Source organism: Amia ocellicauda, chromosome 18 (assembly GCF_036373705.1).
Source record: "Amia ocellicauda isolate fAmiCal2 chromosome 18, fAmiCal2.hap1, whole genome shotgun sequence".
Taxonomy (NCBI): Eukaryota; Metazoa; Chordata; class Actinopteri; order Amiiformes; family Amiidae; genus Amia; species Amia ocellicauda.
In genome coordinates this window covers 6,393,992-6,421,377 of record NC_089867.1, presented here as the reverse complement: position 1 = coordinate 6,421,377, position 27,386 = coordinate 6,393,992, and the positions used below count along the sequence as shown (strand labels likewise).

Genomic DNA, 27,386 nt, shown 5'->3' with positions numbered 1-27,386 from the left:
CATTTTCTTAATAGGAAGCCGTGCTGCTGCTGTCTGGAAACAAGAAATAGTGAACTCAAGTTATGGTCTCCAAAGACGGCAAGCAGTACCAACGTGTCACTTTAGGTTTGTGTTGTAGTCTCTGGGAAATAGAGCTTAATATGCAGTAGTCTTCTGAGAGCCACCCAGGGGAAGAGACGCATGTCATCTAAGTGACTATTGAAAAGTTACTGTATATATGTATTTTGTCATTAGCTTCTCTGTAGTTGCACACATGGAAATCATGTAACCAATTTAATTCCCCTGTGTTGAAACCTCAGTGTCATTCTTGCAAAATGCAGCTGGTAAAGACGACTCATTTTACCCCACCCTCCACATTCACATACGTATTTTGACAATGATGTTTTGCCTTTTTCTGTTACTTTTAAATACATAAAACTTACCTTCCTTTTTTGGAAAGTAGTCGCAGGATGAATCTGATTATTACTGTGCGTGAAATACATAAGTATCCACAGTCTGACGTCATAGCTTTTTCTGCCACTGCAATGCAGCAGAATTCAGAATAGAGATTCAGACTATTACGTCACCCTGGACTAAACAAGTATTTGACCTACACTAAAATCCCAAATTACGAGCTTGTACCCTATTGCATTTTTTTAATACATTGTGGAAAGCAGATTCTGACAATAAATAAACCACGACTAAGTACAAATTTGTAATTTCTGATTCATAGGTATGTCAACGTTTTGGATATGGCCCATATTAAATGATAGTTTGGATATTTTACAATGTGTTACTTAAAAAAAAATCAGAAGATCAGGAATCACAAACTTATGCATTTGAAAATCAAACTGAATTGTGGATTTACGATGTGAAAGATTGCTAATGTGTTGTCCCTTAAATTCATTGCCAAATCATTAATTTTCACTTTGCACACAGTGTGTTAACTTCATACTCAGCATGAACTTGAATAGTGGTATTGCAAAGGCCACAACAAATACAAATTATATGTGTTTATTTCTGTATATTATATACATATGCCCTTCAGATATTTGAATGGCAATACTGCAGCTCAATCCAGAAAGATGACTACATGACGATGGATCTTTTAGAGTACAACAAACTGACTACGAGGTAAGACATACTGCACTGAGATAAGATAACTTAGATACTGTGGGACAGATTATCATGGAAAAAGGACATTGTGAATGTATAAAATACTGAAGCAGAGATACTTGTGTACACTAACTAAATAAAACAGCAGCCAAATGGTTTTCACTGCAAAAACCTGCTGATTTCAGACGTGGCTTTGAGTGCACTAGCTTTTTGAAGTATGTTTAGGATTGTATTCATCCCTATTCAGTAATAAGAGAGCTTCTACTCACAGCTGCACCAATTATTATGCAATCAACTCAGTCAAATTCACCTGCTGGGGAATTTCTCTACCACTTCAAAACTGTGTCCTGGAAAGGTTGGGAAGCTCATAAACAGGCGTTTTTCCCTCACTTGAATGAATATGGGCATATTTGCAAATTCTGAAGTCTGTGAGCTGCTTTGGAAAATATATTGGATTTTGTGTGATAACTGAAATTCCTTCATTGCAAAATAAAAAATTAATAGATAACATACTGCTTTGCACAGTCTTTGTAATTGAGGATTTAATCACATAGGTTCAGTTTCAACACTGCTAGAGGGAGCTGTTTAATACGTTATGGGCAGACATCAGTAGCTAACAGAGGAGGGGAAATAAAAAGTTAAGATCTCTGGCATCATGGTCAGTTTCTAGAGCAAGTTAACAGTTTCCTCAATATAACTGGCTAGTACTTACCTTAGTCGATACCCAATGAGATTGCAAGCAATTTAATTATATTTTAAATAAACACTCAATAATACTAATGAACTACATGACAAAATATGTGATTCATATTTTCACACCGAACAGATGGGAGTTGCGCCGATTGTTGGTGCATTGGTTCTCAAATTGCTCTTTCATTCCTGTCTTTGCGTTTCTGAGGTTCATGGGAACAGTCAACATCATCGTGCAACAAGCCATTTCCAATGGAAGGATCTGTGTGGAAGAGATGCTGGTAGACAAGAACAACTTGGCTGTCGGGGTATGTATACATATGGTATGTATTTAAATGTTCTGCCCTGTATTGTGTGTGTTAAGACAATGTGAATGTAAACACAGCGTGATTTCAACTAATTAAATAGATGGCATTTTTCAGTGCAACCTAAAGTGAATTTGCATCCAATGCTGACAAACAAATGTCTGTACATTTATGTATAAGCTCTTGAATCCAAAATAACCCTGGACTACTTCATGTATCATATTTAGATATTCCCAGTTTAGTTGAGATCAAGGTCCATCTACATGTCACTACTGAACATCTTTAAACTGGACAATATTTAGTCTAAAAACAGTTGGTTATTCAGCTTTGACGCAGAAAATTGTAGTTGCTTGTCTGTGTCTAGAGAGTAAATTCCACTGGGAAGGAGGAATACAGCACAGAGAGCAGATGCTTTGGATGACAAGACAAACAGAATATAATTATCTGAACACATTGAGACTAAAAGAAAAAAACAATCAGGAAACACAGACCTTAATTAATATCTAATGATATATATTTAGAAGCCATTCACAGCTTTATACTATGCTATTTTTATCCAACATCTGTACAACACTGAATTAAGTGCACTATGCTAATTTGTCTTTGGCTGTAGCATCGTCCAAGTTGAGAGATCTCAATAAGATTAGTACAGCCAGCCAAAAAAACAGCACAGTTCGCAATTACCATCTTTAGATGATTGTAAGCTGCTTCTGATTTGGCCTAAATAAAGCAATGTTTCTCACTCATAACTGTAGGTTATGTCTTTCTGCTGATATTTTAAAAAGTTTGTTGTTGCATTAATTTCCGACAGATAACTGTGAGTCTTGAAATAACTTATGTAGCTGAGAAGCCAATGAAAGTCCAATGGAAAGATGAAGACTTTGAAGTCACTGATCGTGCAAAGACCACAAATGTACAGCACAAAAGGTACAACAATCCTGCCATTGTCACTACTCCTGCTCTTCTTTGCACAAACATTATGTGCTATCATTTCAAGTCTGACTCATGAAACGAGTCTCCTTCTATGGTGGAGTTTGAATATTTAAACAATATAACTACATTGTGTTTTCAAGATGAGCTTCAAATCTCAATTTATTTTCATGTCCTTGGAGAAACAGGAAAATGATTGAACTTCATTGGGAATGTTTTAAAGTGCTCTCTACCATTAAATATGCTTTCCATAAATCCCTCTGTTCTTACAGAGGTCAGGTGATAGACAGACTGAAGGGCATGTTCAGTAGTATCCCAGGTTCTGGCATACTGTCAGAAAATGATGGTGAGTAGTTTACTTACAAAATATAATTCACTATAATAAAGTGCAATGGTGCCCAACCCTGTTCCTGGAGAGCCACGATCCTACGGGTTTAATGGGTTATTATTCATAGAATACCTTTTGCATATGGTAATATTGACAAATTATAGAAAATAACTGAATGAGTTATGTTGTAAACAGTCTGGATAAGATGGCTCTCTTGGGCTGGGGTTGGCCAGCTCAGCATTCTGTGCACAAAACATATATACTCCTCCTTGATTATATTTTGTTAATAACCAGTTAACAAGAACATTTTATTTCCAAGTAAATTTATTTTTTATTTTTTTATAGTTTAAATTTGTGTGAAATATATTTTAGTAGGTGCTATTTTCCCCTTGGTCATTCTCAGTACTTTACTTAATTGGACATCCCATCATCCTGTAACCACAGGCTAAAATTAAGTCACAAAACACAGCAGCCAAAAATCTCATTAGGACCAAGAGGTAATGCAGTAACACATTACTCTATATCCAATTTGACAGCCCATCCGGTTTCAAATGAAATTGGCCTCCTTGCTCTGAATGTCTGCCAGTTCCCATTAGAAAGACCCCTACCCTCAAACCTAAACTGACAAAACAGTATTTTCTTTTGCTTCCTTTCCAAACTTTCTTATTATCATTGGGATACTGTATACTTTCTATGCCGAATGGTAACCTGATTGAATTTAAATTACTCTGAGATAGTGCTCACCATGAGAAGGCAATAAGAAATACAAATTGACAGACTGAATTTATATAGTGATCACCTGGAAAATGTCATTTTCTCCTTAATATACTTATTGTGCATCCCTCTGCTTTTATTTTAGAGAACATTGGGATGGATGAGCCTCAAGCGGAATCAGAAATATTTAATATATACAGACGACTAAAGGAACTACAGAGAAAGTATGCTCTCTATCAGTAAAAAAAAAAGAATATATATACATATATAAACAGTGATATAAAGGAGCAGCATTAATCTAGTAATTTATTTTCTGTTTACTCCAAGATTCACCCTGCCTAAGAACTGCCTTTTCTTTGGTCTATGATCTTCTAGATCAATAATTTGAAAGCTCCCCTACCCTGCATATGGTTCTCTTTCCTTCTTTGTCTTTGTCTGAAGAAAATTTTACCAAAACATAAAACATAATAGTACATTAAAACGAATACCTGAAAACCCCATACATGCTAGTGTAGAGGAAAAAGGGGGTGGTTAAACAAAATTAAACTGGGTAAATATACAGTGCCTTGCAAAAGTATTCAACCTTCTCACAGTTTTCTTAAAGCTTTAAGGCTTGCAGTCATAATACTTTGAAGCAGGAATTAATTTAGTTATATTCATATATAGTTATATACACAATATACACACATTCAAAGCCAAAACAAAAATAAATAAGTAAACATATTTGCAGAAGTGTTCAAACCCTTTAGTGTGGCAAACCATTGAAAAGCACAGATCAGGAGAAGGGTACAAACGATACCGAAGTCTCTGAATATCCCTGTGAGCACAGTCTAATCAATCATCAGACCGTCCCTCCAAACTGGGTAAGGAGGAAGCTGATGAGGGATGCCACTGTGAGGCCAACGACAACTTTGAAAGAGCTGTGGAGTTCAATGGCTGAGACGGGAGAAAATGTGGATCAGTCAACGATATCCAGAACACTTCACAAAACTAGCCTGTATGACAGGTCGGGAAGAAGGAAGCCATTACTAAAAATAAGCCATCTCAAGGCCCACATGGAGTTTCAAAGCACCTGAGTGATGCTGCAAACATTACGGGACCAAACTGGAACTTTCTGGTCTAAATGCCAATCGTTACGTTTCCCACAGACCCAACACAGCACATTTCCCAGTCAACATCATCTCTGCAATAAACCTGGTAGTGCCAGCATCATGCTATTGGGATGCTTCTCCTCAGCAGGGACTGGAAAGCTAACTATAGGCAAATACTAGAGGACAACCTGGGGAGAAAATTCACCAAATTACTCTAGAGTGGCTAAAGAATAAGAAAGTGAATGTCCTGGAGTGGCCCTGTCAAAGTCATGACTTGAATCTGATGGAGAATCTGTAGAAAGACTTAAAAACTGCTGTCCATAAGTGAACCCGAAGCAACAAAAATTGCACGAGCTAGTGTGTAAAGTTGGTAGAGATTTACCCAAAAAGACTTGCAGCTGTAATTTCTGCCAAATGTGCTTCCAGCAAATATTGAGTTAATGGGTTAATACTTATGCAATCAACATATTTCAGTTTTTTCTGCTTAGTTTTTGCTGACATTAACTGTAATGTATCTTACTCTTAAAAGTCTTTAGTTTGAACATTTAAGTTTAAATAAAATATTTATAAAAAAAGTTTATGCACCATTTTGTAATTTAACAAAATGGGAAACCACAGAAGAGCACTGTATATGGGCATATTGTTTTAGTCTGCATACATTCAATTGAGTGTTTTTCTGTCGCTCTTTCCCCTCGCAGCCGCCTCAAATTAGTTGTGAGAAAAGACCAGACGCTCTTCAGACCGCAACATTTCCAGGTTAGTGAAGGATTGGGTTAATTACAATTAGTATTCCAGTCTGTTCCCATATGCAGCAGGCACAGTGGCGTGCCAGTCAACCGCAGTGGTCTGAATGTTAGGACAGTGGTGTCGTCGCAGCACAGAACGTCCCTCACTGAAGAAAATAAACAACATAAATCATAACCAACCAAATTACATAACAGCTATAATGTTTCTTAAATAGGTAGAGTTGGATTTGTAGTGTTCAGGACAAATTGGTTTGAATGTAAACCCTTGTGTCAAACTGCAACGCCTTCTCTTAGCATCAGTGCAATTTTCCACTTTAGTAATTTGTCTGTTGTCTTCACGCTCGTGAATTGGGATGCACAGATCTACCCTAGGAAGGTACAGCCAAATCCAGACCTTTCTAGAACTGAAGTGTCTCGCCCAGCCAGCCTCTTCAATGATTGATCTGCCAATTAGGAAACATATTCCCTCAAAATCCCAGGTCTCCAGTTAATCAGTCAGAAACCACGTTCCCAGTCATCAAATTGGCGTGTGAAGTGTACAGAAAAGTGCAGGCTGGGAGGGCTCAAGCAGTCACGGGCGGTTTCTTCAGCTGATTGTGATTGTTTCCTCTCCACACTTTGTGAAGTTTAATATAACAGTGCATGAAGCCACACAGCTGATTGGAGCGAACATCAACCCTGTTGTGTATGTTGAAATTGATGGGAAGGAGAAGCACACCTGCACTCAGAAGTCCACCAATTGCCCAGAATATAATACGGTACTGCCTCTTAAGATATCTATGTGCTATTGTTTTGTGTGTATGTGTGTTTGTGTCTTTTATTGGAGTATTTTCAACTAAAGTTCAGGACAACCCCAATTTCGTGCCTGGCATTTGTCTTCCCAGGCAGAAGCATTTGGCAAAAAAATAAAAATAAAACCTGCCTCTCAGCATTCATTGCTTTGCATCCCTGAGAGGGAGGGTTCTGATGGCCTCGTCCTCATGCCCAGGTGTCAAGTGAGTCTAGGCCAAAATAAACTACTAACCTCTGCGATATACGTTTATTGGGGCTGTCCAAACTCTTGAATAAGGTAAAACAGGTTATTTTAAGTCATCTATTGTTATCTATTGCTGGTTATCTACTAATAAGAAGAAAACCTGGCAACCGCTAGATCAAATCAAATTGGAAAATTAGTGACAATTTTAGTCAAGAAGGGGAAACAGAAATAATGTATAGCTGATCCAAGATAAATGTGTAAACGTGGCCAGTGTTCTCAAGTGAGCAGGTATTTGGCAGAATGGGTTTCGTACACAAATGTGGAATTCAAATAGACCTTTCTCCACTTATCATACATAAAAGGATTCAAATGTATTCTCTGCTCGCACTGCAATATGAAAATTGTGCCAATAATTCAAATGGGGAGTTCAATGTCCCTCAAATTGAATGCAAATCTCCTGTGAAGGAGGCTGATTCCTCTGCTGCCAGTATAGCTGGCTGAACAGACTGCCCTTGAAAAAAGCAGTAACCTTTTACTAATTGATTGGTGTGTGCAAAATTAAGACTAAGAACTTTGATTAATTTGGGTTATTATATTATTCAGTACGTGGGGAAAAACAAACAAACTGCTCCTTAGGACCACTGTCTTCAGTATAGGAAAACCTATTTTTTATCATTACACCAAATATCAAAATGTTTTATAAGAATTCAAATAATTAAATTTGTTGGCCTTCAGAAAAAATATAGCTGAAAATAATCCATCCATCCATCTACTTTCGAAACCGCTTATCCTGGTGAGGGCGCAAGGCAGGAATACACCCAGGATGGGCCGCCAGGCCATCGCTGGGCAACACACACAAACACACACACATACCTACACGTCAATTTAGCATAGCCAATTAACCTAACTTGCATGTCTTTGGACGATGGGAGGAAACCGGAATGCCTGGAGAAAACCCACACGGACACGGGGAGAACATGCAAACTCCACACAGACAGGCCCCCAAGCCGAGACTCAAACCCGGGACCCTGTGCCGCCCAGCTGAAAATAATACAAATTACAAAATGTTAGTGAATATCACCCACAGTAACTAGAATTGGGCAGACAGATGTGTAAGTCAGACCTTGAAATAACAGTTTAATAATTAAAAAAATGCAAATCCCGAAACATTTGGGGATAGTGGTTAGTGTCAGATACAATCATGTGCAGAAAAGGACAAAATGAAAGTGAGGTAGATACACAGGGTCATACTGTGTATATCGTACATCTTAGAATACAGAACTTGTAGGTGTGGAAAAAGAGGTGATTTGAGATAATGATAATTTAATAAAACATAGCTGAAGAGATGATCAAAATCGATCTGGAGTATGAAAGTAATTTCACATCCTCAGAAAATCATCAGAAATATATCCAATGGCACAGATTCCAATTTTCTTTCATTGTAAAGACAAAATGTATTGGACTCTTCTAATTATACATGTGAATCAAAAGAGAATATCTTTTCTTCCTGGCAAGCCGCAAGCATTTTTCCCTACTATCCCTACCGAGTCCAACTTTTATAAGTTTTAAAAAGGTACAAATTATTAATAAAATGTTTAAAACATTTCCACATTACCATTATATAAAAAAGTTGCATTTAAAAGTATGTCAATCCAATTTTGTCTGATATGTAATTAGCATACCATAAGAAGGTCTCTATCATCGTGTCCTGACATAGATGTACATGTACGTGTAGTTCTTGTGTAAGAATGAACTCACTGGTTTTATAATGGTAAACTGTTTTTTTATAAGACTCTGTGCATTTTTAATCTAAGTAATCTATGGCAACAATGTATTTTGCAGGATTTCTTTTTTGAGTTTATGGAACCGCCCGACCTAATTATGGACAAGATCATTCAAATATCAGTGAGTTTGAACGGTTCTTGCTCATCTTTCAAGATGTATTTCGAGTTTCTATTTCTGTTGAGTAAATACATAACAATGTTACAGGTTTATAGCTCTGGCAAAATACCATTGCAGAAATCTCTGATCGGGATGTTCAAGATTGATGTGTCAACAGTTTATGAGCAGCAAGGCAAGTATTACAGTAGTGTTTTATTCATCTGTCACTGCTACATTACATCACAAGGGCTAAGTAACAGATGATCAAAATCTGCAATGTAAAGTGCAACTGCCAAATAGACAGCCCACAAGTTTAATATGGGGGCTATATTTCCTCTGACTGGTTGTTCAGTTTCAGCAGCTTGAGGCTATTTCTGATCAAATACCAAATGAGAAGAAAGTTGTAAGGTGCTTATCATTGATTTTTCTACACACTGCTGTTCAATTTCTTGCACATTTGCAGGGATTTGTAGACATCATTCAGTCACCAATTGCAATAAATCTGGCTGATGGTTATTGAATTGGTCTGACAAATCAAATGTATGAAAACTAATACACAGCATCTCAGAACATATATATATATATATATATATTGCTAAAAGCAAATTATATTCTAAAAGCATTTGGGCTTTTATCAGACAGAAATCAGTAAACTGGTCTGCCACTACCTAAAACATAAAATCTGTATACATGTAAATACAGTGAAATAAAATTATCAATATTTCACTTTGCGCAAGACTACAAGTTAATACAAAATATATTCATATAAACCATTCACAATAATTCTATCCTTCAAAACTAATATATTTATAACTGTTCTACCCTGAAGAATACATACTAAAATCAATCATATTATTTTAGATTTTTCTGAATTTCTGAACAAAGTACTAATTAAATTCAAGCAAAAACTAGTCAATTTGTCAATAATTTAAATCAATATGTCTATAGCCTGTTTCCAAATATGGAAGGAAAACTAAGGATAAGTACGGTTTAGATTGTTTAATAGTGTAGCACAAATTAACAAAACAATATTTGCATGTTAAAGCAAACATCTGCACTTTATATACAAAATTAAATTTACACACAATCATTTCTGAAGAGAAAATATAGAATATTCAAGTTATTTTCTGTGGGCAGGAAGAGAAAGCAAGTTTTAAGTTCAACATTTACATTCAGGCCTGAATAACTAAGTTTTTCAAATAAATTTGATATAGACCGCCCTAATGTACAAAGGTATATGTGCATATTCCTGAACCAGTTAAGAGTACAGAACTTGTTACAATTTGTATGTATGGTGTAAAAGAGATTAAATAACTAAAATAAAAGCATTAGTTAAATGATTAGATTGTTCAAACAGAATTCACCTTCAGGTCCTTAGACAACTTTCACATAGTGATTCAATGAAAATTAAAGTACCCTTGTAAATGTTAATACAGATTTGCTTTCATATCTAAAGGTCACCCTGTTCATTTAAAAAATAATCGTCCTTGCATAAACCAAAACTCCTTCCAATGTCTGGTCCAATGTTTTGTTGTAGTTTACTTGACATAGAATAGATATCAAATACATAACCTCTCTTTTTGTGCAGGTCACATGTTTCGCAACAAATGGGCCATTCTTACAAACCCAAAGGACATCACAGCAGCCAGAAAGGGTTATGTAAAATGTGACATCATCATTACACGGAAAGGGGATTCGGTGCAACTGGCCAATCCCACAAATAACTCCAGTAACATTGAGAAGTAAGTTCACTGATAAAACACTTTGCAAATACAAACACCCAACTACTTTCTCAGAAAAAAACACAACACACAAGGCATAAATGCCAAAATTCAGTCATGCACATTTGTGGGCAACTTTAAGTTCAAAGTCCTATTCTTCAGAAGTTTTAAAATGTTGTATTGTATCCATTATACCCACAAAAATAAGAGCATTTCCCAAAAAGTGCACTTCTGCCAATTTTCTTGCTTACAAATGTCATGAAATATTCTATTACTCGAGCAGGTACTGGTAGGTACTGCATGGTTGTGCATTTATCCAACATTTTACTTGTCTGTTGAACTTCTACACAATCCTCAAATTTAGATCTCATGCCGTATTTTGAAAAATGTAACAGTTCATGATAATACACAGCAGACTGGTTACAATACTAATACTATATAATAAAGTAGCATTAAGTTGACATTTATGTAAGTGGTAGCTCCTGTATGAACCTTGGTCTCCCCTTTTTCAGGAATCTCATGCTTCCCAAAGGCATCCCAGCAGAAAGGCTTTGGTCTTATCTGTGTGTGCGCATCTACAAGGCAGAGGGCCTCCCCAAGATGAACTCAGGGTTAGTCTCCAAGATCATTGGCGACAGCAAAGTCTTCATTGACCCCAAAGTCCTGGTCACATTTATGGATCAGCAGGTAAAATCTCCACAAAGTATCAGAAATGTAACAAGTGTTGTTCCTTAAGTTTAATTGTGTTTACTTGTAGTGAATCAGAGGTCAAAGGGCAATCTATGAACTTCCTGTCCAGACTGGCCTTGCTTACACTCTGTGATTTCTTCAATATTTACTAGTTTCAGCGGTACAATTGCTTACTATGTTCCCATTAAAATGATAAGAACCTGTTCCAGTTGCTTGATTGCCTTTACCCCAGAACATAGTTACTTTCCAATTGCTTTGTCATTTTCAATTACTGGCAACAGGCGCTGATCAGTTTCACAGTTTCATTATATTCATGATTGATAATGTGCAACTTCAATTCCCATGTGGTTCACAAAATCAGAACTATTTTTATTGTTTTTTAAAACAACCACCCATACCATTAGTGACAGCTGGGGGATCACAAACAATAACTTTGGATAATTGTAGATATCTTGAAGAAGAAAAAAAAGCATAAACCTGTAATACTAATTTTTTGTATTTGACAAATCATATATGGTCAATTCAAGTAACAAGTTTAGTTATAAATTGGCAGTTTTTCCATTTAAATATTCTAATTAGCAAATTGTTAATATAATGCAACTTAGTAAAAGAATAAAAACAAATATAAATTTGGTAGCAACTTCAACACTTTCTACAAAAACATGAATTTGGCCTATATCTCAGTTACACAATTTGTTTTATACAATATAGCCCCTTTCACTAGTGTCCCCATTCTCTGGTAAGCCCTACCTAGCTTATGACACAGTCAGGTCAGGTACACCCTTTCACAATTTCAGGAAGTGGGCCAAATCTACGGAAGTGCGCAGTGCCTACCCAGGTCAGTGTTGGCTGAATCGCAATCTAGAGGTGGGTTTCTCCTGACCCGGGTTGACCCTCTTTCTACCCGTGTTTGTGCTTTCACACTAACAAAAATCATAACTGGGGCTGGAGTGCTAGTGTGAAAGGAATTTCTGTCAGATACATAATATGTTAAATTGCAAAATGGTAAACCACCTTCATTCCACAGGGAGAAACATCTGTTGTCCCAAGTTCCTCTAACCCAGTGTGGAACGAACAAGTGACCTTCATGCAGTTGTTCCCTGTGCTGTGCAGACGAATACAGATACAGGTTTTGGATGACGCCAACATAAGCGACACTGTTTTAGCTACACATTTTATTTACCTGAAGCAGATTTCTGACGATGGCCCTGACGGTAAGACTCCCTATTCTGCTACAACAACCTTTTGCTCAAGTCACACAAGTGAAAGAAATACTGACTCTTAGTCTTAACGTCTGTGTTTTGTACTATTATCTTTGGTCATTACAGGAACTTGGTAGATTGTTAAGTAAATTGTGCAGGGGTTACCTAATTCCCCACACAACAAAACAGAAGCCAATATAATTTACCGGACAGACTTGAATTCACTAGATAAGATGTGTCAGTAATGGGTCTGTTCTGTCTTAAGCATAAGAGCAAAGAAGTGCTTTTCTTTCTGTGTTTAGTCTTCTGTGAAAGGCTAAAGACTATATACTTTGTGACCTAGAATATGGTGCTGCATTGTTCATTTGTTGCATTTGTTTTTGCATTAACACTATGACATGGTCTGGCATAATTTTTAAATGCTGGTTGCCCAGCAGGGCAGGTGCCTGGAAATTTGACGAACTGTCATCGATGGGGGGGTTTGCAGTATAGTTTCTTTTTTGGCATTTTGTTCCCCCAACGTTCACGTATTTGTTTGTCCAGATGGCAAATATACCAGCAGGAAACCAATAGGTATCAATCACTGAAAAGAGCCCAATTTAGTCAACAAATTTTGACCTATTATTTAGCCTTGTTTCATTAACACACTTCCATTTCGTACACAAAAACTTGCTAAGCCCAGGCTACTTCATGAACATGAGCGAAATCATCAGGCAGTTAACACTGGAATTAGCCCTGTTAACAATGTTTTACAAAAATAAATAATTCACTGTCTTTAGGCAGCAATAGGATATCTGTATTTTCACATAATCTGTATTAAACATTAAATATTGGGTAAAACATATATTTAGGAATATAATCAATTTAATTTAATCCTTAATGGAAACATGACTTGCCAAACATGCTCGAAGTCAGGAGAAGGCAAAAGTTAATTTTCATTACGCTACTCGGCTGATCTTTAAAGGAAAATGTAACGGAAGATATAGCTATAGCTATAGAGAGCCAGTAAAAAAGAAAATGAAAAAGAAATGTCTGTAAACCACAACAATTGATATGACAGCGAATGAGTACATGATGCAAAGAGCAATTCAGTGACAGGGATGGGTCACACACACAGTGTCACAGCAACAAAAGGCCAATAATGACCAGGACAGTTAAGAAGACTATTTATATTTTTACTGTACTAGTCTTATGTAAGATTTGGGAAATGACTTTTTCAGTTCTGAGACTGAATGTACAAAGGCAAATCAGAAGTGGTGATATACCGTGTCCACACCTGGGAAATAATATAACGACCAGGGATTAACAAAGCGTCACGTCTTCAGAGCTATCTCTATACTATCATTAAAGATCTAATAGCATTGGAACTTGTGATAGTCTATCACTAGTGTTTGCTTGTCTGCATGTCATCTTAAAAATGTTTTCTTTTAATTTTAATTGATTTTATACTATATTACAGGGTTTCTGCCCACTTTTGGCCCGGCGTGGGTAAACCTGTATGGCTCTTCCCAGAATTCAACTGTGGGCGATGACATGCAAGGCTTGAATGAAGGCCTTGGGGAAGCCGTGTTCTACCGTGGACGCCTCCTATTGGCTGTTAGCATGGGGGTGTATGGCATGTCATCTCGACAGAAAACTGCGCTGAAGGGAAATACAGTCCTAGAAAAACTGTGGAAGAAAATGTCATTCAAAACTAAAGTCAAAATGGAGGAAGACAGTGAGAACACAGATGACCCACTGCAGCCCACGACTATCCATGTGGAGGTTGAAGACACTCATCCACTTCCAAAGGTGAGCTGGGACCCATGTAAGTTAATGATTAACTTTGTTATCATACATTTTTAAACTGTCACTTGAGCACCTTAAACTAACATGTTACCAACTCAGTCCTTGTCCTTGCAGCCCATTTGACACATTATTTAGAAAAAACCTTTCTAAAGTGCTATATTCTACAAGCACAGTTAATACACAGCTCTGTGCACTGCACCAATATGCAATTCACTGTTTCTAAGGAATTGCTTGGGAAGAAAGAAGATTTTCTCCTTTTAGCCGCTTTCCTAGAAGTATCCATGATTGACAAGACTTTGGGCCCAAAGCCCATCAGGTTTGAACTTTCAATAGGTAAGTACTGGAATTATATGATTTCAGTCATTGTAGTATTTGTAAAACACTTGACTACATTTCTATCGTTGTACTCTTTGGCCAACATTTCAACATGTATTCACAATGGAGAGAAGGGGCGAGATGTTGATTCATAACATATGGTTACCAGTACCATCCCTTCATCATCTTGAATATTCTCATTAATGATGATCATCAAACAGTGGGCCAGGAATTTCATTTTCCGAAACCTGGAGCAATTTTAGATGTTATTAAATATAAAGGGCTTTTCGATTTGAATTTTCAATTAGATTTAATTGTCCATAATAAAAGGTCTGGTTGTGCATTCAGGAAATTACGGGAAACGTGAAGAAGGTTCATCCAGGGTGTCTTCCACCCAGAAGAAGCAAACCAAACAAAACGAACCTGATGAAACAACGGTCTTAATAGAAGACGGCCCGAATGAGGAAGTGGTAGAAGAGGAGGAACAGACAACCAGTGCCTGTATCACTCCTCCTTTTACCCCAGTGGAGACAGAATACGAGAGGTGATTTTCACTCCATAATTATGCCCTGTATATGTGGCCTTAAATGACCTGCTGTTGATTGCTGAAGAGAAGTTAGTCTGATAAAACCAACCAAACAAAACAGTTTAAAAAACATCTGTCATACAGAGGTAATTCACACTGCAGAAAAAAGGTTACATTTAAACACAACAGTTGCCGAATGTGTTCTACCCTGGGTTACACAGTTTCATAATACCAGGATTGACTCTACACTGAGTCATCTCTAAAACGTCGGCATTGGAGTCAGGATGTCACCAAGGATGTGTGTGACTCAGCTTATTTATTTATTTAATTAAAATGGCTTTTTTAGATGTCTAAATGGCTTCCCTAATTAGAAAGACTACTTATTATGACTCAATTAAATCCACTGCAGATTTTGTTTTTCTTCAAAATATATAACCACTTTATGTATTTATGTATGAATTTATTTTTAAACCAACACTGTTTCTGCCAAACTGTGGTATTTGATGTGTTCTCTGCTTTGATGTGAACAGCTTTTAGATGCCCATTACAGAATGTACCTCTCTCCCAGTCTCTGCAAGCTGCAGCACCAATTAAAAAACATACAGACTTATGTAGAGTACTGTCCAATGGTCCAGATCTTGTAGGTAAATAAATAATAATAAAAAGCCATTAAATATCCAGTTATTAGACTTCAATGTAAAGTGCTAACATAATTAGCAAAGATTTGAATGTAATGACAAACTCTAAGAGGGAAAAGCAGATGACACTGCATAACAATCAATTAACTCACTATAGCTTCACATTTGACGTTCCATCTAATTTCTCTGGCCCTGTATTACCCTACAATCCTTTGAGACTAATTCAGCTTATTTTTACTCCAAATAAAAGAGATGGGATGCCAGAGACAAAGCTGCAGGGAATAAGTCAATTGTTCACGTGTCATCAGCTTTTACCTCCTGAAATTTGTCATTACATCAGCAGTGTTGCTAATTGCGTTAGCACTTCATTATTATACCAGCATTACAGAAGTCTAATGATGGTGGTTTGTTTGTTTGTCATTTACATATTTAGAAGGAAAATACCCACCTTAATAAATTACCACTAATTACCATTAGCACAACTGCAAGCTACAAAAGAGTACCTAATTCCAACAAAAGAGAAAAAAGTATGCAATTACCATAATTTGGTAAATGTTCTGTAGAGCCCTTAAATTGTTTGACTTTTTGAATTTCTTAGCTTCTTAAGGCACTTAATGTTTTCAAGGAAAATTTCTTCCAGGTTTCTTCAGCTGTTTCTTGTCTTATTGAAACTGGGAGTTGTGAAGACACTTCCTGGATTGAAATGGAAAAAACCACTTAGTGTGATGTATTTTTTCTCAGATACACTCTCTTGAGTAGTAAACTATGGGGGGGGGGGCAATGTCACTGGCATATCACATTAGCTAGGGTACGAATGGCTTTCATTTCCTGATGTCATGACTTTTCTATTCACAGTGGTGCACTGCATATTAGCTGTCGGACATGTGACGCATTTCTTGTATGTCTATGTGACTTCTTTGCAGCTCCTATTACTGCCTGCCTTTCACAGGCGAAAAACCCTGCCTGCACATCTGGAGCAGGTGGGAGGACCACAACTGGAGGATGTACAACACAAACGCACTTCAGCAGATATCACAAGCATTGGTAAGCCTCTCTGAAAGGAAATGGTGCAAAGACTCCCATCCATTCCAGAAAACATTGGGGGGATTTTACAGAGGATCCATGAAAGAACAAGGTTTACACCCCTGTGTCCATATCACATTGCAAATCTATTTTCAGTTAATCTTTCATTGACTTTATATGCTCCTGGTGATAGAAGTTTTTATTGGAGACAGTGCTCCATGTGCCTGCTTCCCATTTCCCTGTTTTCTGACCTGTATTGATTATACTGTTGTATATTACCTAGATTAATAGGCAGACTTCCCAAGGGCACCATTACTATGCCCAGCGCTGGGTTATTCATTTTACTGTACTGTAGGTTTTAATTAAATGTTTTACACCAAGTAGTGACTGTGCTGCAAACCCTAATCTTTTCTAACATTGCTTAAATGTAGGCACCTTGAATAAACCGTGATTAAACTGAAATATTTAAGAGCTGTAGTATATAGGTCTTAGCAATCTGTCCTGCAAGCTCCCTCACTTTCTCTCCTCTTGGAATCGGCCCAGGAGGAGGACCTTATCGAGGTGGACCGAATGCTGAAGAAAGAGACCCCCGACACAGAACAAAAGCTGCATGAAACCCTGGAAGCCCTTAAGATCCTGTGCAGGTGTGTGTGTGGAGAGGACATGAAAAGTTGGATTTCCTTTCCCAGCAAAACTAACAACTTTTTCTAAACAGGAAATGGTCTTATCCTATCTTCTCTCTCCATCCACCATGTCAATTGATCAGTGTTTGTTAAGATTATTTATGTCCAGGGAGATATTTTTTTGCTCTTTTTGCCAGTGTGACCAAATCAAAGTCTAACCGTGAAACATAAATTACACAATCTTATATAATTGTTTTCTGGTTTCCATTTCCTCCGACGGAAGACGATACCTGAGTTTCTTGGACAAGGTTGTGATGATGAGAACAAATGCGTTAGATCGTGCGAGGCACAAATCACTGGGTAACAACATTGTAAGTATTTACAATGTTGATTCCAAATGATAATGACCTTTAAGGAATAAGGAGTATACATAATGATTCTTGTTATTTTGTTCAACATTTTCTTTTTTAATAAAAAAGTTAAGAAAAAGGGAGACTTTTCATCCAAATGAACACTAAAGACAACCAGCAGCAAGCCTTCTTAGATGAAATCACAGAAGCTCACGTTTGTTTTTAACATGAATAATATGAATACACCCAGGGCATATACAACTGATTTTCTGTAGTCAATTTTGGATGCTGGTGTGAGTCATAGATTTATTTGCGTTATACAGCCTACTCCGATTCACCTTATTAAAAGTACGTTTATATCAGGCAGTAGTATTACGCAATTAAAAAATAAAATATATTTGTGGGTGACATTTTTTGTTCTGTAGGAGAAGGTGTTAGAGAAGGCGGGTCAACTCAAGCGATGTTTGCACTCTGAAAGCTGTGGACAAATTCTGCTGGAGGCAAAAGAGATTTTAGAGGAACTTCACTGGTGGTCAGAAGAGGTAACCATTCAGTGCAGGCGTTTCATAACATTAATTTTCCTATCCTTTGGGTTGCCTGGGCTTTGAGTAGGTTTACCATGTTACAAAACATTACAGACCCACTTGAAATGTGTTGGTTAATGAGTGACAGGGCACAGACACCCAGGCTTTGAGAAATGTCCACCGAGAAACGTTGAAGGAGTCAGCATCAGACGTGGAGAAATAGGGCTAAACTGAGATTTGCTATAAATCATTTGTTTTTCTGTTTAGCTCCTGTCTCAAATTCCCAGTTGCACAATGACTTGATATTGTTGTTTTGTAATTTTCTGAATGTTCTTATGTAACAATATACAATTTCACAATTTAATGGTAAACTTTATAACATTCATTGGTAATTGATATTAGAGGAATGGATAAAAGCTGAGCCCATTAGCTCTTCATAAATCCTTACCAAGCTTTTAACTATTTCTGTGATTTGCCAGGCCAGACCATCTTATTCAAAGCAGGAACTCATCTGAAGAAGATTAATCTAGTTTTATGAGCAGAAAAAAGGCCATTTGGCCCAACATGACAGGGAGGTGTAGTGATGCAGAGAGGAATACAAAAGGGATAAGAATCTTCAATTCGATAAAAGCAGAGAAAAGGGGACAGAAGTCCCATTAGGTGGGGACTGCGAGATATCATAAAAAATACAGAAATGTAATGTGTGCGTAACACAGATTTGTATATCATTCTATTGCAGCCTCAGAATCCCATTCCAGATGTATTAATCTGGATGTTCTCCAATAACAAACGGGTTGCCTACATGCGGATCCCTGCTCACAGCATTTTGTTTTCAGTAGTTCAGCAGGAGAGAGGAAGAGACTGTGGGAAAATACAAACAATATTTCTCAAAGTAAGGGCTTCATTTGTCTTGTGTCGATAGTCATGAAACTTCTCGGCTGCAGGTTCTTTATGGAATGGATGGTTCCATTTCAAGAATCAAAGCTTTAGTTTTAAGTTTTAGTTTAAAGCTATGTAGGGTCTAAAAGAAAAAAAATATACAAAAAATATACAAAAAAATCAAAAGCAAATCTGGAAGTTTGCAAAGACTTAAAAAAATATATCAAATATAGTTGATACATTTTTATTCATTTTTGTTTTTCCTTTAAATAGCAATGGCAAATTTGCTTTCACACTGAAGTATATAAGGCGAATACCCTAATAAACATTTTACAAAACACACAAAAATTGAAATATTGTCCAATATAAAATCTACAGTGAAGGACAGTCTGAAGGAATGGACAGTGAATTGGTTTTGTTTTCAGTCGCCAGGCCTTAACGGTAGAGTGTTAGCCAGAATGGAAGTGAATCTGTGGTTCGGACTCTCTAAATACGCAAGAAACGCAATCTCCAGTTTTCCTGTGGGCCTTCAACCCCCCTGTGAGCAACAAGAAGCAGACACTCCAGGCATCAAAATACCCACCAAACTCATCAGTGAAGGTATATCTTTGCAACTTTAACTTTGTTTTGAATATGCCATGCAATTAAGTAAAGAGTTACGCCACTAAGTCCCTTTTTAGGCAAACATCTCAAGGGGCTGTACAATAAAACATACCAGGGCCATAGCTCTATAATGTTTGCAGTTTCATCTAATTTGTACTAGGATGTAGGTCTATGCAATTTCATTATTTACTGACTGTATTTACTGCACTTTACAATGATTTGAAAATGTTTCTTTGAAAACTAAGTCGCTCTGGTTAATGGCATCTGCTTATAAATAAATAAAAATAATATTAATGTTTTTAGACAAATATGGGTGATTTTAGCAGAAAATGCAGTTTCCGACCATTCTCATATGCTCACTTGTATATCAGCCACAGCTGCTGATGTCTGGTTTGTTGATTGTTTTTGACAGTGGAGAGTTTTTTCCAAATGCGAGTCCATTTATATCAAGCGCGCAATTTGCTGGCCGCGGATGACAGTGGACTCTCTGACCCCTATGCTACAGTTACTTTCTCCACTTTTTGCCAGTCTACCAAGGTAAGGTATTGCATTGCATATTCCTGCTCAGTCAAAAACAATAGCTTGCATTCTGTACTCTGTGGATCAAATTAATTTGTGCTTGTGCTTTTTTACAATTTTTCCCCTCTTACACCATTATTGATACTTCGTTGCCTTTTAGCTATTCCCATCAGTGCAAACTAGTCTGTCATCACCAACACTGTTCTTTCTGGAATGAAATACACAGGAAAAACTAAAGGCCTCTCTTGCATATGCTATCTCTTGCAGAGTTTTAATAATGAGCTCCTCAGCTTGAATCACCAGAAAAAGCGTTTCTGTTTTCACAGGCTGAAATATGTTTAATCCAATATGCCAGCACTTTACAGCTTCTACCTTTCACAGATTATCAGAGGCTCCATGCACAACTACTATTATTAAAGTACATTGGTCAACATAAGGGATGAGCAGGCAACTAAATTAGCTCTGTTATCAGTCCTGCATTCTCACTGAATTGGTTATTAGGGACAGCATAGAGAACAGAGGTTATTTATATTAGGTTTATCTCTCTATAAGAGGTCTATTGGAATGTTTATTTTAATGTATTTAGTCCTTGATCCAAGCTAATTTCTCTTTATATGCCTTTGGCACAGGCACACTAAGTACAAGATGTTATAACGTGCTATTGGAAAGGTAATGGTGACACTGGAGTAATTCTGTTCAATTCCACTCTATTCTGCTCCTCTTCCTTACAGCTACAGATAAATCTCTAGCATCTTCAGTGTGCTTTATGTCTTTCTGTTAATTGCCAGCCTTGGGTTACTGATTCTAAAATCCCAATACAGCTTGGAAGACAGATCTCCCAAGTTAATGCTAAAAGAGAAGTACAAGCACACAAAAAGAAACACAAAAAAACTCTAATATATGTGTATTTGGGAAATATTTGAAATAATAATAATATTTGTTCTCTTCACACATTTACATTATTAGGACCAATTCATACCTAGACAAATAGTAGACTGTATTTTCATGTAGGTATTTTTTTGTGTGTTTTTTTTACAGGTGATTCATGAAACCCTGTCTCCTACATGGAACCAGACAGTGGTGTTTGATCACATTCGTGTGGAGGGCAGTGGGGAGAGTTTCCAACAGGACCCACCCCCTGTCTGTGTTGAGATATACGATCAAGACCGCGTTGTAAGTAATTTGTATTTCAGTCCTCCCATCTATCTGTGGAATTCAGTTGAATTGAATGTGGATTTATTCATAAGATGCAACAGTAATGATAGGATGAAAACTTTCCTATGATGCAAACCTAAATCAATGTATATTGGCTGAGGTAAATGAGGAAGATTTGTACTCGGAAGGTTTTGAGATAAATGAATACTGTGTACTGTATTTTCCCCCATGGGCCACTAGTCAACCCTTAGTGGGAAAATCATCATTACATACATTTCAGTTCCCTTAATCTCACATCATAACGCATAAAATAGTGCTGTATCACACTACGCTTTTAATTTGTTTCTCACTATATTCAGAACCAAGAACAGTTTCAGTGAAAAAATATCAAATAAAATGTGTCCCTTCAGTTATAGCGACTCCACTGTGTTTACTTTTAGCATGACAAAATGAGAGATTAGTGCCAGTCGTTTTGGGAAACTAGTATGTCAGTATGGAAGACGTATTTGCCCCCCGACGTAAGGTGACCTTTGATTAAGCAGATTACTTTAATGAGGTTTTATTCTTTTATACCAGTCACGCAAATAACGTGAATGAGGATGACAGCTGATATCAATGTTTGGCTTTGTTTCCAGATCGGTCAGGGTTATGTAAAGCCGTAAAGTAGACTGGTACATTGAATTTGGGAAACATTACTTCTACAAACTCTGGTTTACACTTGACTCCAAAGCTTTAACACAGTTGGAAAATAAACATGAAAGATATTTTCAATTACAAGCCCAGATGGCAAGTCAGGCCTGGACGTATTGCAGTGTACACACATTGCTTATCCAGTAGGAGGCGACTCGTTAAAAAGAAAGAATGAAAGATTCCTGGATGTCAATTTAAACTGCACAGGCTTCTAGGATTTCCCTGAAATGCATGCAGAAATTAGCTGAATAACTTGGAAAATTCTTTACAGAACTGTACCGATTTAAGGAAATTAAAAAAAAAAAGATCCTGTCTTTATTTTGAATGAGAGAGAAGTCAAAAGCACCTGAGGGTTTAAGAAGATAAATAACCATCTCAGAGCGCTTTCCTGCTCTTAATTTTATGAGGGTCTGGCTTCTGTTGAACAGAATATGTGCTGACAAACTGTCTTAATTAAACCGAGCAGAAAGCTGTATTGATTAATTGCGGCTCAGCTTTGAAGGGTTGCTGTTTGCTGGATGAGCCTTTTGCTGACAGTAAGGGACAGAAAGAAGGTGGCTACTCTACGCACCAGCAAACCCCCTGCCGAACTGATGTGGTTTTAATCAGTGCCACTTTTCATTTCAATTAACAGGATTCTTTAATACTGGGTTATCCACACACAATATGTGTGTGTGACCATTCAGAATATGGGATATATTCATCTTCTGTCAAACCATCAAAAATTTAAGATATGATTTGTCAGGATTAAGATTATTTATTTAAATATTTAAAATACTTTTTCCACTTTGTTTTGTTAAAAAACTTCCAATGATATATTTAAAAGCAGCAAAATAATTAAAACAAACAAACCCCAAAAAACACCTTATTGTCTTAGTTGTCAACCTTAATTTTGAGACAATGTCTCAAAGTGGAACAAAATCTGTTCAGATGGAATATAGTACAGTACAAAGACACCTCTTTTACTTTTGTGGGCATCTTCTGGTGTGAGTCCTATAAGTGGCACAATTTAAATTAATTTAGCAGCACCTAAATTATTACAGAAAATTTTAAAAAAGCAAAAAAACAACAACACATTTATATTTTTATATTTCTTTGGCAGGGTGCCTCAGAGTACATGGGCCAATGCTTTATAACTCCACTGGTCTTTCTAGAAGGTGACCAGTATGTACAACCAAGACTGCACATCTATGGCATCACCAAGGGACTCAGACCAGCTGGGGAGCTGCTGGCCGTGGTGGAAATCATTGAGCTGGACTACTCTGCATTTGGAGAGGTAGTGCACCAGCCTGCCCCATATGGAAAATATTGAAAGAAATGGTAGCAATATTCCCTGGATAAGCCCACCTGGTTTTACAGTTTCAACCCCTTTCACACCTGCACACCAACTGGGGTCCACACTCACTTATTTAACAACCTGGGTTCTGTATTTGTTAGTGTCAGAGCACGTACATGGGTAGAAAGTGGGTCGAAAGTGCAGTGTGAGACCGCTTTCTATGGTGTTGTTGCCTGGGTAGGGTCGACCCAGGTAGAAAGCTTTAGTCAATCCAAAGTAACTTCTCAGTTCTGTGACTTTCAATATCAAATTGGTGTTTGTGTGTGATCTATATTGAATATATTTTTAATTTTAACCCTGAAGAACTGCAGGTCTTTCCCTGTGTGTCTGTGAATGAGATCACAGTCTTACTGTGCTACGTTACTGTGGTTCAATCCTGATACCCAGAAGAACAAAACCTGATATGACCCACTTTTCACCAGCAATTTGTGCTTGATATTGCCTCTTTGACATCTTCAGTGCAGCTGCTCATAATCAATTCCATTTGATTGACTATGACTATATATCTCTCTCTGGATCACTTTCAACTCTTTAAACCTCATCCACATGCAGCTATATAGAAATTAACACATTCTCTAGTTTAGTGTGATGTGTTCACTTGACAATTATAAGATACAACATTTTGCCATTTTGTTTGACAAAAATATGTTCCCTCATGCTCTGGCATACTGTGTTAAAAACAGCAAATCTACAGCAAGACCTTCCCTCCCAGGCATCTGAGGGTGAATTTTTCACCGAGAGGATTCTCTATGGGAGACAAAGTGCCGAATACCGAAAATCCCAAACAGCACACAGCAGAGATGTCTGGGCACAGATTCATGTCATTCTTATTAATGAGGCAGACCCTGAAACAGCTGTAGTTTGTTCTGTTCGTGAGCTTTACACATGCAGATTTAAAACTGGGGTTTTATATATTTATCAAAACAAATGGCAAATATTATTTTTGGGAGCAGCTGTGAAGTCATTTTAAAACACCTAAATTCCACACTATCACCATGCTACACAGTACTGTGTACCAACACAGCCTGTGGGCGACAATCTGGAAACACAAAAGTGATGGCGAGTGGGGGATAACAGAAGCAGGTTATTAAATACAGATGAACCCTTGCTAATATTTCAGACATGTAACCCAGTTCTGACTTCAAGCTGAGACTCAGATTAAGTGTTTTTCGGTGTTTAAATATTGGCCTTTGAGGGAACAGACAATCTACTTTTTTCTGCAATTGTTCTTGAGGTGAAGAGAAGGAAAATAGGATCAAAGTGCAACTGACACATTGATTCATCACAGACCAGAATCTAAAGCATCAGATACCTGTTTGCTGTGTAATAGGAGGTTATTGCATCTTAACTCTGCTTTTTGAAGCTTTAACAGACATTCAAAAAAGGTCAGTGTTGTCTGAAAGATGAATCGCACATCAGAATGTAGTTTTATGCCCCTCCAACTGTGTATTGACCGCTGTGTGTTTATGGTTCTCAGTGTGTGTTCGGCTCAGAGTGGCCCCCTTTGGGAACAATTACTTTTCCAACCTCGTTTCATTTCAGCCTAAAATACCACCGCACATTCAACCTCAGGAACTACAGTACCACGAGAAGTTTGGCTATGCTATCCCAGAAAGCATTCAACCTGTTCTTGAACCGTACAGAATAGAGGTAAGCCCGACAGAGCGTGCATCAGTGAAAAAGGATTCTGAATGCAAAATAACGTAGGGGATTGAAAACTTACTTCCTTAATGATTATCACTGCCAATGCCAGTACTGCACTATTTTCTCTAGCATATAGTTTCTATGCATGTTGGTGTTGCCGATGGGAGGAGTGACAACAAGGAAGGCTCAGCACTGACCTTTTCCCCTTCCTCATCGTCAGGTATTATTCTGGGGGCTCCGTGACCTGAAGCACCTCAACATCCTGTCTCTGAGCCAACCTGCGGTGGAGATCGAGTGCAGAGGGGAAAAGCTGCAGTCTTGTCACATTGAGAACTATAAGACGAAGCCCAATTTCAGTAAAACAGTGGACTCTTTCACCATTGTAAGCCATCTACCTAGTTTCGACCTTTATTACATACAGTTCAAGAGTTACTTTTGATATTTAATGAAAACTAAATTCAACAGAGCCCACTGAAAATAAATATTTCTGATCTTAGTTGATGATCGAATGAATGGCTGCCTAATTACCTTAACAACTGTTAGGCACTGAGAAACAGTATGTGCAATATTTCTAAATAAGTCTCCAGAGTTTTTTCCTTTGTTAATTAATTCACTTCATGGAACAGTTAAATGTCTATGCTTCATATGGCCCTCTTACATGCTACAGTTTTTAGAGTTTAGTGCAGTTGGTTGAAATTATTTGTTGCCTTGTGGGTGTGATAGATCCTGCTTACTTACGAGGTACTATCCTGTGAAAAAACAATCACCTTCAGGCCGTTCATAATTGTAGGCGTGTCATTTCCATCAGGAAATACCAGAAGAGCCGGAGTTGAGGCCTCCTCTTACGATTGTGGTCACAGAACGCAGGCTGTTTGGAGGAGTTGGTCTCATCGGCACCGTAAGTGTGCCTTCCCTGGAGAAGTTCATCTGTGGAAAGAAGATGACAACAAGGAAGAAAACTGAAAGTAATTGGCAGGATATAGCTGTTCTCCGGTTATCTCACGTTTCAGGTGGCGGCTTGATTGTTCATCCATTTTCACAAACAAATTGAATCGAACAGCCTCAAAACAGCAGAAGAGTGTTCATCAGCTCTAGTTACGGTGAAGTGAGCAAAACAGCGATTTATCTCCAAGTATAGATTTCTCTACTTTGTGATACTTCAAGTTGCTGCCAAGTCTGACTGTCAGTTCATTTGTAATTCAACATCAAAGAGCACTATACTGTATGGTCTGAAGATCGAGAGCCCAATTTCATAAGACTAAACTTTTAAGTAGATACCACTATAATTCTGTGATGTCTCATCTTATTCCCAGGTCATCAAAAGCCTCTCACCCTGCATGCAAAGGAACAGACCCCAGTCGATAGTATTGAAAGAGGTAATTAAAAACAAAACAAAATAAAAAATTGGTTACTTGTGGCACATGAAGAAATTAAGAAGAAATTAGTATAAAAGGCCCACAACCACAGGCTGGTTTCTGTCAGAATATGTGCAATTATGCAAGGAATTTGCATTTCAAGTTGTCAGATATAATTACAAAGCAAGATTTGTTACTTCTGAGTTTTATGGGTATTTTTCTTTGGCACAGAGCTATTTTAAGAGATTGTACTGAAGAGAATAGAGGGCTGGAGATAGTGAGTACTAACCAGCAATGTTGTAGCAACACTCAACATTTTGACAAAACAAGTCTGTAGACCACAGAAGATGTTGTCAAAACATTGTAAAATAACATTATGAAATGACATGTACAAAACTGTGCTCCAGTGCAAAAGTATTCACACATAACAAAATATAGATAATTAAAAGTCACATTTAGGTTAATTGAATCACCCCCCATAGGTATGGGTATTACCTAAGACATTGGTCACCAATTCAAGATTTTTTGTCAGATGTTGTAACGACCTTCTCCCTTCTGCTATCTTTTCTTTACTTTTACTTTTTCTTTCTGTTATTAGCATTTTTATAATAACGTACATTTGCTAACACTAAGCGCATGAAATTGCCAGTGCTGGTCTTGTGGACTCAGTTTCCTCTGCACTGTCAGATTTGTGATATAACGTCTCTTCTACGTGTTTAGCTCACAATATGGTCAATGGAGCTGCTCCAGACTTCTCTTGTGTTTTATAAGATCACTGTATCTTTCCAAACAATCCAAATAATAAAATCAGCAGATTCTGCTCTTTCGCACTGGCGATGCTGGTTTATAAGGGTGTCACTTCTGTGTTTGATGGGCTCAATAAATCGCACAAAACCTCCTCGATCAGACAAGACAAGTCCCTGCAGTGAATTATTCAAACTTACATGCGTAGACACCGGCGTCTCAATACTATGGAGATATAAGAGCAGTTAAAAGGGTTCATTTTACTTTATGGAGGGTAGTCCAAGTTAACTGTGAAATCACCCGAG

The 27,386-nt window shown here is 37.4% G+C and overlaps 1 protein-coding gene across 1 annotated transcript in view; it reads left to right on the top strand.

Moving 5' to 3' along the window:
* Positions 1–8,855: 8,855 nt before the first annotated feature.
* Positions 8,856–27,386, top strand: part of LOC136714084 (fer-1-like protein 4) — a 37,451-nt gene continuing 18,920 nt past the window's right edge. Inside the window, exons 1-16 of the mRNA XM_066691396.1 lie at positions 8,856–8,949; positions 10,345–10,498; positions 10,990–11,164; positions 12,195–12,381; positions 13,829–14,160; positions 14,382–14,490; positions 14,821–15,016; positions 16,560–16,680; positions 17,203–17,329; positions 20,051–20,175; positions 21,196–21,330; positions 23,105–23,278; positions 24,881–24,988; positions 25,203–25,364; positions 25,791–25,947; positions 26,296–26,358. Coding sequence (XP_066547493.1) covers positions 8,856–8,949; positions 10,345–10,498; positions 10,990–11,164; positions 12,195–12,381; positions 13,829–14,160; positions 14,382–14,490; positions 14,821–15,016; positions 16,560–16,680; positions 17,203–17,329; positions 20,051–20,175; positions 21,196–21,330; positions 23,105–23,278; positions 24,881–24,988; positions 25,203–25,364; positions 25,791–25,947; positions 26,296–26,358 — 2,419 coding nt within the window. The remainder of the gene's footprint in view (positions 8,950–10,344; positions 10,499–10,989; positions 11,165–12,194; positions 12,382–13,828; positions 14,161–14,381; positions 14,491–14,820; positions 15,017–16,559; positions 16,681–17,202; positions 17,330–20,050; positions 20,176–21,195; positions 21,331–23,104; positions 23,279–24,880; positions 24,989–25,202; positions 25,365–25,790; positions 25,948–26,295; positions 26,359–27,386) is intronic.